Source organism: Ursus americanus, chromosome 1, assembly GCF_024610735.1.
Source record: "Ursus americanus isolate L20-20 chromosome 1, mUrsAme1.1.p, whole genome shotgun sequence".
Classification (NCBI taxonomy): Eukaryota; Metazoa; Chordata; class Mammalia; order Carnivora; family Ursidae; genus Ursus; species Ursus americanus.
Genome location: NC_142127.1, coordinates 102,781,480 through 102,801,419, shown reverse-complemented (window position 1 = coordinate 102,801,419; position 19,940 = coordinate 102,781,480). Strand labels below are relative to the sequence as shown.

At 51.2% G+C, this 19,940-nt stretch overlaps 1 protein-coding gene across 9 annotated transcripts in view; it reads right to left on the bottom strand.

The window, feature by feature from the left end:
- AGAP1 (ArfGAP with GTPase domain, ankyrin repeat and PH domain 1) overlaps positions 1 to 19,940 on the bottom strand; it is a 530,989-nt gene that overhangs the window by 365,381 nt on the left and 145,668 nt on the right. For 6 of the 9 annotated variants that reach the window (XM_045794049.2, XM_087864651.1, XM_045794052.2 and 3 more), the window contains exon 1: positions 14,521 to 15,508. The exons of 2 other annotated variants lie outside the window; for them this stretch is intronic. In XM_045794049.2, coding sequence (XP_045650005.2) covers positions 14,521 to 15,493 — 973 coding nt within the window. In that variant the 5' untranslated portion in view covers positions 15,494 to 15,508. Of the gene's footprint in view, positions 1 to 14,520; positions 15,511 to 19,940 lie in introns of those variants that run through there. One more of the 9 variants, XM_087864639.1, reaches the window with a different exon arrangement.

Here is a 19,940-nt window from a genome sequence, read left to right as displayed (position 1 = left end):
ACAAGGCTGAATTTAGAACTCTCAAAATAAAACCATCGGTTTGGACTTCTCAAACCAATCTCACTACTGGACTGAAGGGAAGAGCTTCAGTCAGGGGCTAAGAATACACCACACTTCGCTTCTTGGTTATCACTTTTATTTTCCACTAAGCCTGCGCCTAAATGTCCCAAGAGTGTAACATCAAATGCTCCGATTTGGGCTCTGCCTCTGGAAAACAAGCCTGCAGGCCAAGAGGGAGGTGAGGACGTGCGGGACAGGCCCCTCCTGCACCTGCCTGCAGCCTCAGGAGCCCACCTGGATGCGGCCTTTAAAAAGCCAGGTGCTGCCTTTCCCTTCAAAAGGGTAGGGATTAAGGTTGAGAAGTGGGAGGGTCAAGGCGCCTCCTAGCTTTAACTTTCCAGGCTGTTTGTTTTTGAAATGTGCACTGAAGCCCCCTGAGCACAAAAAGTGAAGCCACTGCACTGGCCCCAGGTGTGGGTCAGGCGGCAGGATGCCTCCTCAGCCGGGGACGCGGTAACAGAGGCACCTGGGGGCCCATCAGTGACGGGAGAAGGGACGCACGTCAGCACTGCAGGAAAGCCAGTGAGGGGGAGACCGAGGGGTCTCCAGTCACCCATTTACAATCACATCATCCTTATCCAACACATGCCAGCATGAGATCCATCCACCATCACATAAAATTAGTCCAAGGGAAACAAGAAGAAGCGTTTTAGAAAACATTGTACACCAAATAAAATGCCTACACATAAATTCACCAAGGAGATGGAATCAAGACAGTGATGAAAGAAACTGAAGACAAAACAAATAAATGGAAAGATATTCCATGCTCACAGACTGGAAGAATTAATACTGTTAAAATGTCCATGCTACCAAAGCAATCTATAGATTTAATGCAATTCTATCAAAATACCAATAGCATTTTTCACAGACATAGAACAATAACCCTAAAATTTAACAACAGCAAACATTCCAAATAGCCAAACCAATCCTGAGAAGGAAGAACAAAGCTAGAAGTATCACAATCCTCAAGTCCAAGGTGTACTACAAAGCTACAGTAATCAAAACGGTATGTACTGGCACAAACGCAGACACACAGATCAATGGAACAGAACAGAGCCCAGAAATAAACCCATGCTTATATGGTCAATTAATATACAACACAAAGACATGACTATACAGTGGAGAAAAGATGGGCTCTCTTCAATAAATGGTGCTGGGAAAACTGGACAGCTACGTGCAGAAGAATGAAACCGGACTGCTTTTCTTACACCACACACAAAAATAAACTCAAAATGGATTACAGACCTAACTGTGAGACCTAAAACTGTAAAAATCTTAAAAGAAAACACAGGCAGTGATCTCTTTGGACAATGACCTTAGCAAGGTAATTTATGGATATGTCTCCTCAGGCAAGGGAAACAAAAACAAAAATAAACTACTGGGACTACACCAACATAAAAAGCTTTGCACAGGGAAGGAAACCAACAACAAAACAAAAAGGCAACCTAGGGAAAGGGAGAAGGTATTTGCAAATGACACATCCAATAAGGGGTTAGTGTCCAGAATATACGAAGAACTTACACAACTCAACATCAGGAAAATAAACAGCCTGATTAAAAACAGGCAGAGGACCTGAATAGATATTTCTCCAAAGAAGACATACAGAAATGACCAACAGACACATGAAAAGATGTTCGACATCACTCATCAGGGAAATGCAAAGCAAAGCCACAATGAGGTATCATCTCACACCTGTCAGAACAGCTAGACTCAACACCACAAGAAACAAGTGTTGGTGAGCACGTGGACAAAAAGCAACCGTTGTGCACTGATGGTGGGAATGCAAACTGGTGCAGCCACTGTGGTAACAATATGAAGGTTCTCAAAAAATTAAAAACAGAAATACCATATGATCCACTAATTCCACTACTGGGTTATTTCCCCAAAGAAAACAAAAACGCTAACTCAAAAGGACACATGCACCCCATGGTTACTGCAGCACTGTTTACAAGAGCCAAGACATGGATACAACCTGAGTCCACACACATGTGATAAATGTACTCTCTCTCTCTCTCACACACACACACACACATACACACAGAGGAATATTAACCATAAAAAAGAATGAGACACTGCTGTCTGCCACAATATGGATGGACCCAGGAACTACTATGTTAAATAAATCATAGACAAATACTATAGGACTTTGTGTGGAATCTAAAAAAAAAAACAAAACAGGGGCTTCTGGGTGACTCAGTCAGTTGAGCATCTGACTCTTGATTCCAGCTCAGGTCATGATCTCAGGGTCGTGAGATCGAGCCCTGTGTTGGGCTCTGGGCTGCAATTCTCTCTCCCTCTCTCTCTGCTCCTCCCCACCCATGTGCACACACCTGTTTGCTCACGCTCTCTCTCAAATAAAATCTTTAAAAAAAAAAAAGCAAAAACAGACTCCTTAGTACAGAGAACTGGTGGGTGCCAGAGGGGAGGGAGGTAGTGGGCTGGATGAAGCGAAGGGGATTAAGAGGTACAGACTTCAGGTATAAAGTAAGTCCCGGGGATGAAGCGTACAGCACAGGGAATACAGTCAGTAATACTGTGATAGCGTCGTATGCTGACATGGTAACTACACTCATCACGGTGAGTTGAGTAACATACAGACTTCTCCAACCACTATGTCGTACTCCTGAAACTAACGCAGCACTGTACGTCAACCCTACTTTAATAAAAATTTTTAAAAACTAAAACATTGTAAATACCACGTCATGTCCTTAAGTGCCTGGTAACAGTCCAGAAAGTAAGTATCCAGCCTGACATCTCAGCTCTGGTAACTCCCCAGTAGGGAGGGCGACGCACGGGCTCACGGCCCAGCTGCCGGCCACGCGGGAGAATCTACCACCAGCTCACCTGCACTCCAGGACTGCTCTGAAAGGCACAAATCCCGGCACAGTGGAAACGTGACCGATCTTTCACTGGGTTTGAGATGGGGGCGGCGGGTTGGGGAAGACCCTAATTGCGGCCTGCCAAGATGAGGTCCATCAGAAATTACTGGTCGGAAATGACAATCGAAGGTGGGGAGGGCAGTGGCGAAACAGACCTGAGCGCTCTGGAACCTGCACAGGGTGGGGCCAGCGCCCCCACACTGGACTCCCCGTGGCTTACAAACACACCCCCATTTCCCCGCACACGCCTCTCCACCTGCTAGTCTCTGAGGTCCCAGATGGAGAGGTCCTGGAGACACACTGCGGTGTGCTCGTCTGTGCACATACGCAAAGGCGTCGATACCGCGTCGGAGACTCGGGGAGCCTATGGAGGGTGGCAAGTTCGCGTGGTGCCACCTGACAGGCATACGGTTAGAACACAGAGCTCACTCCACAGGTCACTCCGGCCCCAGGGCCCCCGGGGGTGACAGGGAATGAAGAGGAGTGTGGGGTGGGCGGTAAGCAGGACAGTGTGTGTGTGTGTGTGTGTGTGTGTGTGTGTGTGTGTGAAGGCTGCACAGTGGGCTGATCTGCTCCTCTCTGTAGATAACCAGCTCACCCTCCTGACCTATGATAACACTCCACTTCCCAGGGTTGTTGCTGCAATCAACAACAACTGCGCCCAGTCCACAAACATCCAGACGGTGCGGCTGCTGCTACGGTGCTGTCCCTGCTTTCCATGACAGAGCAGCAAAACCAGCTAAACATAGCAAGAGCCAGTTCTATCCCTCAATTGGCAGTTTGGTGGAGGGAGCACCAGACTGCAGGGCAGAGCACGGGACCCAGGCCTGGCCTGGCCGTGTCCAGTCTCTGCTCCCCTGAGCTGTCACCGGAGCAATCCAGAGGTCATTCCATGCATCGCCCAACGCGGCAACGCACCGCCGGGCCCCCTGGAGGGCTGCGTCCACTGAATGAAGGACAGTTTTCCTTTCGGTGGCAACAACTCCCTGTGCTGGTCATGGGGGCCTGAGCCGTCACAGGCATAGTCACGACACACATCCATAGAAGGGAAAACTTCCGTCCCCACCGCCAGCCCCACCTGACACTGGGAATGCTCGACAGCAGAGCCCAGCACACCTGGGGTCTGAGCAGGTGGGATGAGAGTTTCCTGAAAGCAGCCTGAGCCAGCAGAGCACACTGAAGACCTGGGGGAGGCAGAAAGTTCCAGAAATGTGTCTGAAGCCGAGGGGCTGGCAACATGAAAGGCACCTGAGCTGATGGGACCCTCACTGACTCCCGGGACAGGAACATGCTTCACACACACACACACACACACACACACACACACACGACCCCAGACTCCAACAGGCACGCCCAGAACGGACACCAAACACACAGGCACCTCGACCGTCTACAGAGCCTTAAGGTCCAAGACCAATGACCCTTCTGGGATTTACATGGGATTTATGTGGCATTCTCGACCCAAGTCATGCTGTCACCCCAAGTTAGGCGTACTCCAAACTAGGGTCAGGCTTCAAAGTCCGGCACAGAGAGGGTGCTCCAGAGCACGGAAGGTACCCGTTGGTGCACGCCCCCCAGGAATGCTAACCCGAACTGCTGCCTGATGGAAACTGAGACTAGAATCTCTTGCCGCAGGATCGATATGCACCTTAAGACTTGGAGGAGAAGGAAATGCCACAGAGGCTCTCATGCAAACTCTGCACTGAGCACAGACGCTAGCACGGGGCTCGATCTCACGATCCTGAGATCGTGACCTGAGCCGACACCAAGAGTCCGATGCTCAACCGACCAAGCCACCCAGGCGCCCCGTATCATTCGCTCGTGTCAAAAACTTGAGATCTTAGTTTAAGAATGGGTAGGCGAAGCCTTCAAACTTGAATAGGTCTGTAAAAAGACAAATGCCTTCCTGAGTGGCTCTGTGTCTGTGTGTCCATGCATCCGACTGTCTCGGGGGAAGGGGGGCGGACAAGGCAGTTAGCTGCAGTGGGGCAGAAATGAGCTCAGGCCCAAAGCGCTGAACTGGAAACAGCTCCCTCCCAACACCTGTGGGGAGACCCACGAACAGTCGTGGTCAGTGTAAAAGGAGCAGAAACTCTCAAACAGACAGTGGACTGAACAGCTGAGAGGAGAAGGTAACCGTGGCCAGCGAGTCCTGAGCCCCAGCCGTGGGTGCTGGTCACATCATCTGATGCCACGGCCCCAAGTCAGCCTGGCATACGAATGGGCAGTGCAACCAGGGTGACGCAGTCAGTGATGGAGTAGGACTCCGAGCAGAGCCTCTGGGGGCCCGCAGCCTCTCTTCCCACTAGCCCATCCTTTCCTGGCAAGGCCTGAAGGGGGGACACTCTGCAGAAGAACTATCAGAACAAACCCTCCCGATGAGGTGAGGACAGGTGCCAGCACGCTACCGAAGCCACACTGCGAGCATCAGAACCAGTCAAAATATACGTCACCTGCTGCCACACGAAGACAAGGCCTTGGAAAGGCCAGACTTCTGCCCTCAGCGCCTCTCTGAGGACCTGAAGAGGTCACCTGGGTCTCCCTGCCCCAGCCCACGGAGGGCCAGGAAACAGGCATGAGGACGGGCAGCCATCACTACCCAAGACTGGTCCCCATGAACAGGCCCAAGGGCACCTCGTAAGCTGCAGCTTCCAGAGTGGCTCCCGGACCCCTAATGCTCTGCACACTGGCATTCACACTCAGACTCCCGCTCTATCACACCACCTCCGGGCTCAGGCCCCACACTACCCCCACAGCCACACCAAAGCCTGAACTCCTGCCCAAAGCTGCCCAGTTCCTTAATACTTGAGCCCCTGTCCACTGACAACGCACGTGTGGCACATATTCTCAATCTTACGCACGTATCTCTTTACCACCCTTCAGTCTTAAAGGGTGAGGGTCCCTACAAGGAAGCCCAGCCATGGAGTCCGCTCCCTGTGCTCTCATCTCTTACGTTTCAACCCAAAGGGCCTCTCACAAGAGTTTCTTGCGGGCCCTAGTGATGAGCGTGTTTTATATTATAGTGAACGGTCAAGCTCGGTACTTTTATCCGAAGCAATAATGCCGTACTGACAGTCCGTGATGCACGAGGCTGCAAAAACGAATGTGTTCAGTAGAGACCGTGCTCGCTAGCAATGTGCAGTCCAATACCCTCTCAGATGCAGGCCAGCAGCGGCTCCCAGGCAGCCAGCGATCATGGGGTCAACAACCGATACGCTCACAACCATTCTGTGTCCGCGGACGTTGTGCCTGTCGCTTCAGTACAGTGTTCGACACATTACATGAGAAGGCACTGTATCACAAAATAGGCTTTGTGTCTGGCGATTCTGCCCAACTGCAGCCTAATGGAAGTGTTCTGAGCGCAATGAAGGTGGGATAGGCTAAGCTACCACGTTCAGTAAGTTAGATCTATGAATGCATTTTCGACTTACAGTGTTTTCAACTTACGATGGGTTTATCAGCACCTGACCCCATCGTTAAGCCCATGGAGGATCTGTCCATAAAGAGGGTCAGAACGTCGGCATGAGAGCAACACGGGTCCAATGACACCACTTGGGCGGGTCATTACGTGGGAAAACCTAAACATCATAACATGGGATGCTCCAAATGATCTTTATTACAAAATACTTCACCGAACAAATTACTAAATACATCACACCAGTGCTTATTACTGCGAAGGCTGCAAGTCACTGCCAAGAGGACGATCAGTCACTAACATGGGAAGGGGGCTTCTCCTTCAGGGACGCAGGGTCCTCTGCTCTGCAGCTGAGGCTCTCTGGCTGCCGTCCCTCCAGGAGGAAGCGGGAGCAGGGATCAGGAAAGGCACTGCTAGGAACAGCTTTCTGCAATCAACACATCCTCGGCTTGGATCAGGAAAGACATGAATCCATATGCTGCAAAGAACAGTTCATCTTCTAGTGACATGAATAAAGAGAGGGGGAGGGGAAGAAGACAGCAAAGAGAAGAGGACTGCTCTCCTGGCTTATAATTTGAAGATACAATGGTCAGTAATTTAAAAAGCAGCAGTTAAAACTGCAGATCATGAGAAATATAGGGTGACATACCGAAAACAAACTACAAGGTCGATTTATACTTGCTGTAGCTTGGGGAGGGCATTTGTCCCACCTGGGCAAATGCCCATCTCGCAGCACACATAAATCCAGGCATATACACGTATTCAATATTTTCTATCCCCGGGTCTTCTGCAAAATTTCTCAGATGCAATAACTATAAAGCGAAGCCAAACCGTTGAGCTACATGGCTTACTGCGTGCTTTCACACTCACGCCTGGCCTTCCTGAGACCAGCCAGGTGGGGAGTGAACCCCTTCCTTATATGCATGAGGCAGACGGTGCTCAGGGCAGTAACGCTGACGCGTCGGGGCATGGCGCTAGCCTGAGCATTGCAGCCAAGACAAAACCTAGCCCACCGACTCGACACTCCGCTTCCTCTACATGGCAACTTAAAATCTCCCACGATACACAGAACGTCCCTTCCTGACACCCATCATGGTACACTCACACACCTGAGTCAGGGCACCAAGAGGATGCGAGCGAGAAGGGAACGCCGTGACGTCATGCTCAGACGACCCCCACCACCCCGGTGCCAAAAGACAAATGGCATCCGTACCCTCCAGCGGCTCAATGGGCGGAACAGGAGCCCGGGAAGCACTAGTTGGGGGGGGGGGGCGCAGCTGCTGGGGAGACAGCGGAGTTGCGGGGGGCAGACTATTTCTGATTGGCAGGCAGAACTCTTACCCTGACTCAGACGAGCCAGCAGAACAAAGCGGGAGCCACACTGGGGGCCAGGTAGGGGCCAGGCAAGAGGACAAAGAAAATGCAGACAAATCTCCCTTTGAGTTTGGGAGAAAGCCACTTTCTGAGAGAACACCAGGTACAAAATGATCAAAATCCTAGATCCTGAAGGGAACTTTTGACCTTAAAACTGGGAGGAGGCTTTAAGAGCATCAATTCTAAGCCCCCAGACAACACAGCACCCCTTCCAGCACTCCCTGACTGGCCTAGGCTTGGACACCTCCAGTGACGGGAACTTTCCACATAAGAAGAAGGCCTGTTGCACAGTGTGAGGGCTTCTGAGAAGTGACTGCCTATTTTTGAGGCAAAATCCCTTTCCCTAGGAGTTTCCCTCATCGGTGCTAACTGCTGGGTCCTTCTTATGTCTGCTTCTCAAATACTGGCAGACAAGTCTCCACACTCCCGGGCTTCTCTTTCAAACTAAAAATCTCCAGCGTCTTCAATGAACTCACTTTCCAGAATCTTCCACGAACCAGATCAAGAAAGCGGACTGGCACCTACTCTTGAATGCAAGAGCGATGAGACTCCCAGGAGGCGGGGACTCTAGTTTGGGAACTAAAGGAATCAGAAGAACAAACTCCAGGTACCTGGGAGCTATCGAAGAGCTCGCTGCAAGGCGTGGAAGCAGAAAGAAACAGCCTTGCCCTGGGTCTCCCACACCACAGGAAGCGGAACGTAAGCCGCAGGAAAGCAAGTCACAGGTAAGCATCTCGAAGTCCAGAATCCTGTTTCACCGACTTCACAGATCAGCTGGTGTTTGGTTGTTCTACAGCCCTTGCTAAGCGAGCGGGAAGGTACAGACTGCATAAATACCCACTGTTCCCCACCCCCTTCAACTGAAGAAGTGGGGTGTGAGCGATTCTGATCCGGGGTGGGAACCGGAGACAGCGCGAGCTGCCCCAGAAAGGCTCGTGGCATTGTCCACGGACTCCCCTCTCTGGAGTCAGTCAGCAGGGCCTCTGAAACAGCCCAGGCGATGGCAGGCACAGAGGAAGCACAAGACCCCCTTTGACGACCATCTCCAACAAGTGAGCATCCACTCAAGCGAATGTGTGTCCCCCTGGTACTCAAAGACAATCCACTGAATAAAGGGAGCAGTCCTGCATGCACCCCGAAATGCCGGGCTCACTGCGTCATGCAAAGTCTTGGACCTACTATCACACCAGAAATAGATTCAGCACTTGGTATGGTCCCCAACAAAGGACTGTGTAGGGAAGTGACCCTCACTTTCCCTTTCACTCCTGCCAACCGAAACGCACCTCTTAAAATTATCTGCATTTTTAGATAAGGACAAGCCAAAGGATCCCTTTGCAAGGCTCCCGCTGGGGCAGTGTGGTAAGGAACAGTGAGCAGAAACCCAGGAAAGCTGGTTTCTCCATAAGCTCTCAGTCTTTAGATTCATCAGTGATGTTAGGATGAAAAACCAACTACGAAAACGTAAATAACAAGGGATTATGAGGAAACCAACCAAAAGAATGCACAGGGACTAACATATGTTTAATTATAGAGGCATCTACGTTAATTCTCACTTAACAGGAGAAAAGAGAACCGATCTGAATGCCTCTGTCAACGGAAAAACCTAAAAAGAAACAGAATTTCGAGAGCCGCCACCTACACACAAGTAAACATCAACACCACAGCTGCCTCGGATTTGAGCTGAACAAAACCCAGAGCAAAACTATGGCAGGCAGATGGGACTTCTCTCAAAATGATGCAAAGACAATAATCTCCCTTCTTTTTGCTAATCTGTTGACCTTAATCCCAATTGTGTTCATCACCTGGGACAGAACTGCAGCTGTAAGTACTTTCTCTCAACCACGGTCTTTAATAAATAAAACCTTTACTCTTCTTCATTAATTACTCATTGTGACATCATTTTAAATTAATGATTGTTTCAAATCATTACAGAGAAAAATAACAGCCTAAAGGAGATTTCCAATCAAAAACAAGTAACTTGCGCTAAAAACAAAACACAACCCAACAACCCAACTCATTGTGGAAGCTGTAACGTCCTTTCTTATGTTTGACATTGGGGCTAATCATACAGATTTGAGGAACAGGAATGACTCCTTAGACGTTAACTACAGAAATCCCAACCAGCTTGCTGGTGTAGGATCCTTTCCTGTTGTTAAACTCCTTGTGATCCTGCAGCACCCAAATCATTTTATCCCTCTGTAGGGTCTTCACTAACTCCTCCTCTTCCTCAAGGACATTTGCTCCCTTTTTTGTGTCCCCCAGTCCTCTCATTAATTCCTCCCATGAACATTTATTTATTAAAAGTCCAAGAGCCAAGCACAGTACTCATAACTCTGTAGTACAAAGAGGAATAAGACAGGCTTCGCGCCCAGGAGGAAGAAGTGGCAAGTATGTAAACAAGGTTATTGCTACACACTGGGATCAGCAGCGCTCTAACGGAGGTATGCCATGCAGAGAAGGACACTCGTGCCTCCCCCTAAGTATCCCATGAAGCTGTGATTCCTTGGAACTTCTCCATCCCCCCACAAACTAGTGGGCCTCCAAAGACAGAACGATGCCTTAGCTAGCTCTAGCTCCCTGCTCCTGCTCAGAAGACACCACAGAAACTCAACAAATACCTGCTCATGCAACAGAAAACCAGCCAACTAAGTACTCTCAGTACTTTATAGTTGAGTCTTATGCTTCCAAACAAAACGTATCTGTTAATTGTATAACCAACCAGATTTTGCTGCAATGGGCCGACTGATGTTAAACTGTCAAGACCTCTTTGGCAGATGGACTTTCGAACATCCCAGGCCCAGGCTGATATAAAGGCAGGCGCTAACAGGTGAGTATGCTGATACAGGGGGGGCTCCACATTGAGAAAATTCATGCAGCAAAACACAGTCCAAGCCTCCAGTGCCTGCCTAAAGCGTCCCTGGCTGACCTTCGTTGGGGCAGCTCTGCCCAGAGCCCAACTGGAATGCTCTGTTCTCCAGGAAAGCAATTCAACCTTGTAACAAAACAACGAAGGTTTTCCTAAATTACTATCTAGAGTCATTTATAAAAAGCATGTGATTTCACAAATAGGGAGTACATAATTAGTTTAAAATGTTTCAAATGAGAAACTCTGAATTATACTGTTTCTTTAAAACCACGTCTTTTCAGCAACAAATCAAGTTTAAAAATAAAAATGTACCAAGTTATTTCAATAATTTTATTTCATTTAATTACTGCTTCCTCTTTCTCCGCTAAAGGTTGTGTTTTTTTTTAAACTATAAAACAGTCTACCAAGCTGCACAAGTTGAGTGATACAAATCAAGGGAATCAGAAATTAAAGAACAAAGCCGCACATAAAAACGCGCTGTCAAAAATCAGCTGTAAATTACTAATTTGAAAAGCTGAGCTCAGGCCTATCCATGAATCACTGTATTGCTGTCATCAATCCTCGCAGACAGCGACAGAACACCCCAAAGACACCTGCAGCCCTGCGTGGGCACTGCCTACAGCTGGCTCCAGGGAGCACTGGGACGCAGACAGCACGTGCCAGGAAGGGACACCCTACAGTGTAATTCGTCACTTATTATGCAATCTTTTTTTGCATTAAATTATACTGTGTCGACAGACTCTACCCTGGTAGGTGGGTGTCAGGTAATAGGAAACTGCCCTTGACCTGACACAGGGCCGCCCTGAAACGTCTGGGCTCCTGATGGTTATGACCCCGAGAGAGAGGAATTGGCCATGGGTCTCTGGGAGGCGAGTGTGTAACAGTCGGAGGAAGAGGAAAAGCCTTAATAGGGATTACAAAGTACACGAGAACCATCCTGCAGAAGCAGGTGCTTCGATCCTCCCATCCTAATGCCTTAAGAACACAGGAAAACCATACGCACATCATGTGTGAGACTGTGTGTGTTTCCAAAGCAGACGATCTTCCTTCCCTAGCACGGGTACCTTGTCTACGACGAAGCCTGTCATTCTAAGAAGCTAAGTAAACGATCTAATATAATACTTAGTCTTTTAAAGTTATTTTCCCGGAGCCAACTGACAATTTAATAGCTGAAAGAGTCTAACGAAAGGAAAACCAGCCTGATAACAAGGATCCTCTACTTTCCTTTCTACTTGAAAGAACTTCGAATTTTAAACCACTGTGGTCCAAGATTCAAAGAAAGCTAGAGATGGTGTTCGTGATGCATACTGCATTTCAGTTCCAGAATAGTTTATCCATAGCTCTGAAATCCAAAAAGGGCTGAAGATGGAAGCTTTATTCACAAATGCTTAGCAGACTCTTAATGGCAAAACGTTTATCACACTGAATGGGAGTATCTCAGGCTCTGCTGCACGTTGTGAGTGTCCGAATGCAGGACGCTGCCCCACTGTGCATGCAGTGTTCTGTAACACACAGCATTTCACCTTCCTAAAATCCAAACTTTCTAAGTCTTGCAAGCCTCCCTGGCCCCATGGTTTAGGCAAGGCTTTGTGGACCTGTGCGCTATGGACACTTACAGGGAAATTGAGCCTGGGTTCCACCGCAACAGAATGTTACCTCAGAGCATTTTACCTTAAATTCAAAACCTCATTTAAATAACACCTAATTCTGAACAATTTACATCGGAGGAAGCAAATACGTAGAAAGTAGAACAGCATAATAAAGGGGCTGCACGTTTACCGTAAGAGCCACTGACCTTACCAAATCTGGAGAACACAGACACTGCTTCAGGCCTTTTAGCCAAAGGCAAGTGAGAACTGTGGCTTTTTCTGTGATTACTTTGAACTTGAGAGTCGAGTGAGATCCTGGAATTGGGACTGTGTGTGCTGTAACCTAGCTCATTCACAGTCCGTTTTCCAAACAACCCACAATGCTAGCTAGTGTTATGTCTCCGAACAAAGTAATTTCACCCTGAGAAGGGTTGGCCACGAGAAACAAACCAACCAACCAAGCATTATCATAATTATTACTGTTATAATCTTACACTGCCCCAGAGGGGAAACAATGCAACACACTTTACACCTCTACTTTTCAAACGCATCAATCCATCTGACCGGATCACCAGTACCCAAACCCCAATACTTTTAACTCTATCAATAGGTACCACAATGAAATGCGTTCATTCTAAACACGTGTGTGCATTTCTACTCCCCTCCCCCCCAACTATGGGTACTTACTTGTCTGGAACCCAGGCAGCTAATTACTATTTTCACCAAAACCAGGGAAACAAAGATTCAAGCCTGCTATTATAGGTAGAACTGGACCCTGCCGATTTGAACCTCCACAGAACATAAGTAAGGGCAAAGCAACTTTACACCAACCAACTTTAACAAAATAACTCACATCATTTTTTTAGTATCTTAAGAGCATGCAGGAAGGGATGGGATAATGGCTGGAGTCAAACACAGTCCCTTCTAAAACATTCCAGGGCAGGTTAGCTAGAAGATGTGCACAGCGAGTTCAACTAATGCAAACCTGGCAACAGGTAACTTTATATTACAACCTCACAAAAAAAACAAAAAAAAACGAGATCTCATTCTGAGGATCATTAGAAGCACGTTTCAACAGGACAGCACGAGCTTCAGTTTCCCTTAAAAATACTTCGGGGAGGACGGTGAGGTCTGCGCACTGGCTGTTAGCACACATACCCTAGGCACTCTGCTGCCCCGTGAAGTCCACTAGGGAGGAGTACTCTCTCCAGGGCCGCTGAGTTACCAGCTGAAAACCTCTAATTAAAAGCCCACACTGCGGTGCCTCAACCACTTCAGCTCTACCAGCAGCAGGGTTGGATAATCCGGAAAAAGGATGTTACTAATGATTTCTCAGTGGTGAAATGCATGGGGACAGTATCTTTAGCCATCCCCTCCACCCCAACACGAGTAGGGTGTAACAATCCAGCCCCTCCACTCCCCCCCCCCCCGCCTCTTCCCTTTATGGTGATGACCCCGCACAGGGAGAGAAGGGGATCTGTGTTTTGCAACTTCTGGAGGAGTCTCACCTCCAACCACCACCAGATTACCTAATTCTTGCAAGAGAATATTGTCACATCTGCCTCCAAAACCTTCCCTGTGAGGTCCCTGTTGGAGGGCACAAGACAACAGAGAAGCGAAGTTTCAGAATAGGCTGTGGGGTTGTGATTTTCCTTCCCCTATAGAATACATCACTAGCAAACAGAATCCTGTCCCAGATTTGCTCGCCTGTTGCAATTCCAAACAATGTGGGGGAGAGGCCTGTCTCCCTGACCACTGGGATGAAGCATCTTTAGCAGGAACGCAATAGGTGAGCGCTGCCAAATCAGGGAGGCCACACCACAGCACTCCCAGATGGCAGCGCCTACAGGGAGACCAGGCTCGGGGTGGAGGAAGAAATGAACCACGATGAACGCCGCTGCTTCTGGCCAGGCAGCACCACCTGTGCGGCAGCCCACAGGTATCCCAGTCTGCAAGCGCACAACGGGACAGCGAACTCATGGCTCTGCTTAAGGAGAAGGCTGTGCCAGCGCCCGCCATAGAAACGCGCTGCTGGGCAACGGGATCTCTCCCCAGACTGGCTCACTCACAGTAGCTGAGGAGAGAGACTCTGAATGGCACCACCAGATACAGCTGGAGGCAGGGGCAACCCAGAAATTCCCTACCGCAGCAGCGGTGTTACTGGGGCAAACACGCAGTAAGCGAGAGCTCACATCTGGCGCGGTCACCTGCCGGCTGGAGTCCCGGGCAGGCCGGTCCCTTGGCTACTCCCCAATCCCAGCGTACTCTGCTAAGCAGGCCGCTGCGGAACCAGGCAATTCCCACCACTGCCCTCACCTCCCTGGCCGCGCTGCCCACCTCTGTGCGGAGACCCGTCGATGCTCTCGGCGCTGGACGAGTGTGCGTCGGCTGGGGCTCGCCGCAGGCTGCTAAAGTAGCCGCGGGACCGCGAGGCGCCGCTCCGGGGAGAGGGGCCGCCGCCCGGCGCGCCATCCCTGCGCGCGAAGATGCCGCTAAAGAAGCGCAGCAGCCGGTGCTCCGAAGCGGCGCCGGGGCCCGCGGCCGCCGCCCGCGCGCGCTCCAGCCGCTGCAAGTCGCTGTTGTCCAGCGTGCGGTTTTTGCTCTTGCTGCGCTCCCAGCGCTCCAAGTCCGAGAGCGCATCGTTCTTGCTGAGCACCTCGCCCACGTCCAGGGTGTTGCGCTTCTCCGAGGCGGGTTGAACCGGAGCCGCGGGCTCCACCGCGGCTCCGGGGTCCGCCTCGGCCTCGCCACCCGGCGCCCAGGCCAGACTCCCGGAGCTGCTGTGGCGCCTCCCGCGGCTCAGGGCCCGACTCCGCGACGCCTCGGGCCCGCTCCAGTGCCTGAAGCTGAGGCTCCGCCGCAGAGGGGCGGCCCGGACCCCCTCCACGTCGGGGCTGCCGGGAGCGGGTGAGCCGGGCCCCTCCTCCACGCCCGGGGGACTGCCGGCCAGGTCCGTGGGCTCGAGGCCGCGTGCGCAAGGCCGGAGCCGCCCGAGCTCAAGCTGCCCGGTGCTGCGGGTGCGGAAGGTGCGGAAGTCCCAGGCGCGCGGCCGGCGGCCTTCAGGGTCCTCAGCGCCCGCGGCCTCCTCCTCGGCCTCCTCCACCAGCCGCCCGGGTGCGTCCGGGGGGCGCGTGGGCCGGGGCCTCCAAGTCGGGAGCGGGTCCGGGCCGCCAGGGCCCGGCGCGGCCAGCTGGTCCTTCCTGACCATGGTCACGGAGATGCGGTAGACCGTCTTCCTGGGGGGCGTCCCGCGCGGCATCGCGTCCGCGGGCGGAGACGCGGGCTCGCCGCCGCCGTCCAGCAGGTACATGTCGCCCGGGGCCGCGGCCGCCGCGCCGCCCGCCGGGGCCCCGCCGCATCCAGCGCGCCGCGGGCCGGGACGCGCGGTCGGGCGGTCGCGCGGGGCGAGGCGGCAGAACGGGCACGCCCGGAGTGGGCCCACGCCCCCCGCTGGCCGCGAGGGCTGCGCTCAGGCTGCGACGACGGCACCCCTGGCGCCCGCCGGCCCGTGCGCCGTGCGGCCCAAGTGAGGGGGTCCGGGCCCGGGGCGCCGAGCCATGGGCCGGCGGGGAGGGTGGGCGGAGCGGCAGGGAGCGAGCGGTCAGGCGCGGGGAAGGTCTCGCCGGCAGGTGCGGCCGCGGCGCGCGGGGCCCGGGGCGGGCGGCGGCGCCCGCGGCTTCATTGTCTACGGCGCGGGGCCCGCTCGCATCTTCAGGCCTTTTCTGCACAGTTCGGCAGCTCCACAGCCTCCGCCACTCCCTGCGCGGGGACTCGCGGGCAGCTGCGCCGGCCGCGGCCGAGGGGCGGGCGGGCGGCGGTTTAAAATGGAAATGCGCGCCGGGGCGGGGCGGGCGGGGGCCGACGTGCAGCGACCGCGGGCCGCGCGCCCAGGCCGGCGGCCGAGTCCCGGGAGCGCGGCGGCGGCGGCGGCGGCGGGAGCGCGGCCCGGCGGGCAGGCAGAAGCGCCGGGCTGGATCGCCGCCGCGCGGACCGGAGCCTCCGGGGGCGGGCCTGGCACCTCGCCTGAACCCTTACCCCTGCACTGCCCCTACACTCCCGGGGTTGACCTGCAAAATCAGACATGGGCCATCTCTTACCTGTTTATTTGGAGCTCTGAAGAGGATGCAGCTCAAACAATGACTTCTTTAAAAAGCAAGGCATCTCAGGTACTTGTTACCCCTCTCAAGTGTACTGGTTACTACACGTGTACTTGGGAGGTACAAGTGCACGCCCGGATGGAGAGAGCAAGGGAGAGACGAGGATGGCAGCTTCCCTGTGACGTGCTGCTCACACAACTGTCCTCCAGCGAAGGACTGTGCAGTTTCACTCCTAAAATAGTTTGGGGGCATTTTCCCTAGATGTGGGAAACGGTCCCTGACAGTAACAGGTAGGAGAACACAGTGGTTCAGAGCAGGAGGAAAGAAGACTTGACTGCCCAAGCCTGTCCACTTCCATCTCAGATTTTACACCTGGAGGGTAGGGATGGAGAAAATTGGACCCAAACTCTGAATAGAGGACTGAAATAGTGAAGACACTATGTGCCAGGCATTCTGTGTAAGTGCTAAATATTGCACACTGAGTTTCTCTTCCATCACATTTCCCCCACCCACTACCTCTCTTGGATCTCTAGATCCTGGTTCTTGATATGACCTGTTAACGGCTCAATATTCTCACGTAGTTGATCAATCTATTAGTTCTTAATGATGTCCTGAACATAGGGGTTTCCGTTTGCTGGCTTAGACGTTTCCATAGGAAAATGTCATAAATGTCATAAAATGTCCACTAATCAAGCTGGATGCTTGTACAGGATTCTCTAGGCCTGGAAATGCCAAAGACGCAGGAGAAGCTGTTTTGAGGGAAAGTGCTTGCACCAAAGCATCATTCTGGGATTCCATGACTGTTTGCAAGTCCTGCTTTCCCCTCCTTTCACCAAATACCGTGTTCACAGCACGGAAGGGGATACAAAGATGAATGGCAATCTCTCTTATGAAGGACGTTATAGCTTAGGAAATCTGGATTTTACCTCGGAGGGAAATTAAATATTCAGATTTAATGAGATTGATCAGAAAACTTGCTAGGTGATTCCATTTCTTTTTAAGAAGATACTTCAGAGCAAAGGATTTTTAGAGCAGGGAAAACACTCTATATGGCACCATAATAGTGGACATATGTCATTATACATTTGCCCAAATACGCAGAAAGCACAACACCAAGAGTGAACCCTAAGGGAAACTATGAACTCTGGGTGGTAACAACATGATAACATCCGTTCATCGATCATAAGAAATGTACCACTCTGGCGGGAATGTGGGTAGTGGAGGAGGCTATGCGTGTGTAGGGGCAGGAGGTTTAGGGGAACCCTCTGTACCTTCTGCTCAATATTGATGTGCACCTAAAACTGCCCTAAAAAATAAAGTCATTTAAAAAAAAAAAGTTTAAAACACATTTGACCATCCCCAGTGGCTGCACCTGGACATCACTGCCACCATCGCGTGGTCATCGCAAGCTCTGTCCACCTACTCCTGGCCCTCAAGTGTTCAAGAGCAGTGCCTCTAACACGTCCTCAAGTGCAAAGTTAGGGAACCCCAGGACAGATCAGTCTTACCTTCAGTTTGGATAAAAAGCCCTCTTGGGTAAGACCCAAGAACCAGCAACTTCCAGAGTGGAAGAGATAGTAACCAGCTATCAGAATGAGGTTCCTAGAGCCTATCAGGTTACGTGGATGCCGAGGGCTCAGAGAGGGTAGGTGCTTTCCCCAAGGCTACACAGCTCACTGCTGAACCTGGGGCCACACTGCCAGTGCCCATCCCAATGCCACAGTAGCGTTTTTTGTCTTCGTAAGCATCATTTGCTTTGATGACCATGGAGAGAGAGAAACGTGTGAATACTACTGAGCCTGGCACTAATCAAATGTTAACGATATCAACATCTAGCCAGTTTCCATTTACTCATTCACTTTTCTATTTGTTCATTTATTCTTCAAATATATGTTGGACACCTACTGCAACAGGGTTCAGTGAGAAGGCAGAGTCCCTGTCCTCAAAGAACTCACAAAGTTGTGAAACAATGGTGTTTTCAAGGCCATGTGATTTAACATGAAGACTGGGAGGGAGATGAGAGGATGGGGACAGAGCAATGCCCTGCCTGCCTGCCCGTCTACAGGGTGAGCACAAGTAGCACTGGGTGGGCTCTACCGTTTCATCGCTGTAGCTGTGTGGAAAGGTCAAGCTGGCTTTAAGTGGAGACAACAGAACTCGGTCAGGCCACGAGGAGTGGCAGGGACCTCTCTGCTAGGGGCCATGCTGGGATCAGAACCCAGGGTTCATAACTTAGCCTGGGATCCACTCTTACTTTTTAAGACCAAGGTAACTTTCAAATATTGAGATGAATTTTATTACGAAATTGGCTCATAATTAAGACATAGGTCTTGCTTGTTATCTGAGCCAAAGGTAAAAAGTAACATAGCATTCCTTAAGAGCTGGAATCTTGAACTGCTGCTTGTGTCTTCCCACTCCTGCCGGTTGGGTTGTCTAGAATCCAGCCCAGAGTTTGCACTTTGCCGTGGGAGGACGCAGTCTGCAGAGTAGAAGATTCCATTTGATCCACCTTAGATGACTCCGAATCTCAGATGGTGTTGAATGAGGGAAACTCTTCCAGCCACAGTCAAGAGGTTCACTACCCCTCAGTGCTTTCCCCTCCCGAGAAAGCATTTCTTTTCCACACCAATCACAATGATTCCACCCCAGGCCTGACAGTCTAGGTTGAAAAACAGGGAGAGTCACCTCTCCCCACTGCCCTGGATACATGGGCTCTTCCAATGCAAAGAATCAAGAGGCTCAGACAGATCTTGTCACTCCAAAATCTAAATCCCCTTTTATGCAGCCAGACCTGCCTTTTAAAAATAGAAAGTTATACTATATATGTTCAGGTGGCACTATGCTTTTTCTGCTTTTGAAACTGACCCCTCTAGACAATCATTTCTTAAAATTTTCTGTGCCTCTGACTATATCACCATTTTGGCTTATTTTAAAAAAAAAAAAAAAAAAGCCTGTGGTTGATCTCACTACTCCATCAAAACCAAATAGCAGGGAGGCAGGTAAAGCGTCAACACTGCAGGGGAGCCAGGAATGGGAGACAGCCTTACCTACCCCCATTCCATCGCCTCCTGCAGCTGGCTCTCCTCACCCAGTCTGGGTTTATGGGATCTTCCGGCCACCCTCCCATGACTTCCCTGTCCTGGGCCATTTCTAGCTATCTATAAACCACCTCCATGAGAATATTATTTCTCAAGTGTTAGTAGAGCTGATAAGCCTTATTTAAAGGAAATCTCTGGTAGTCAGCAGAGCCATCTGGTGCACAAGCTGACTTTCCAAGTAACAGAACTTGCCAGCCAGTGATCGCATTTACAGTATCTTAGCAGAACCACGTGTGTGGGCCACTGCCATGGGCCAACCACTGACCCTGCCAGGCTCTGCAGGCCTACTCCAGGGGCAACAAAGCACCTCCCCCAGTTCATGGGGTACTTTAAAGACTGTTTTCTGACAGTGGGCTGACTGAAAGATACAGATAAAAGCAAAAAGAAAGGCACGTGTGCTAAAGCAACACCTTCCGGATTTACCTTTTGGCACAAGACTCCAGTCCGGACTGATCACTACGGGAGGAATGCTTTCTGATCTCAGACCTACCATGACGTTCAGCCTCTGCAGACCAGCGACTCTGCCATCAGCCCTGCCTGGGCTGAACTCATTAGGGGCCCC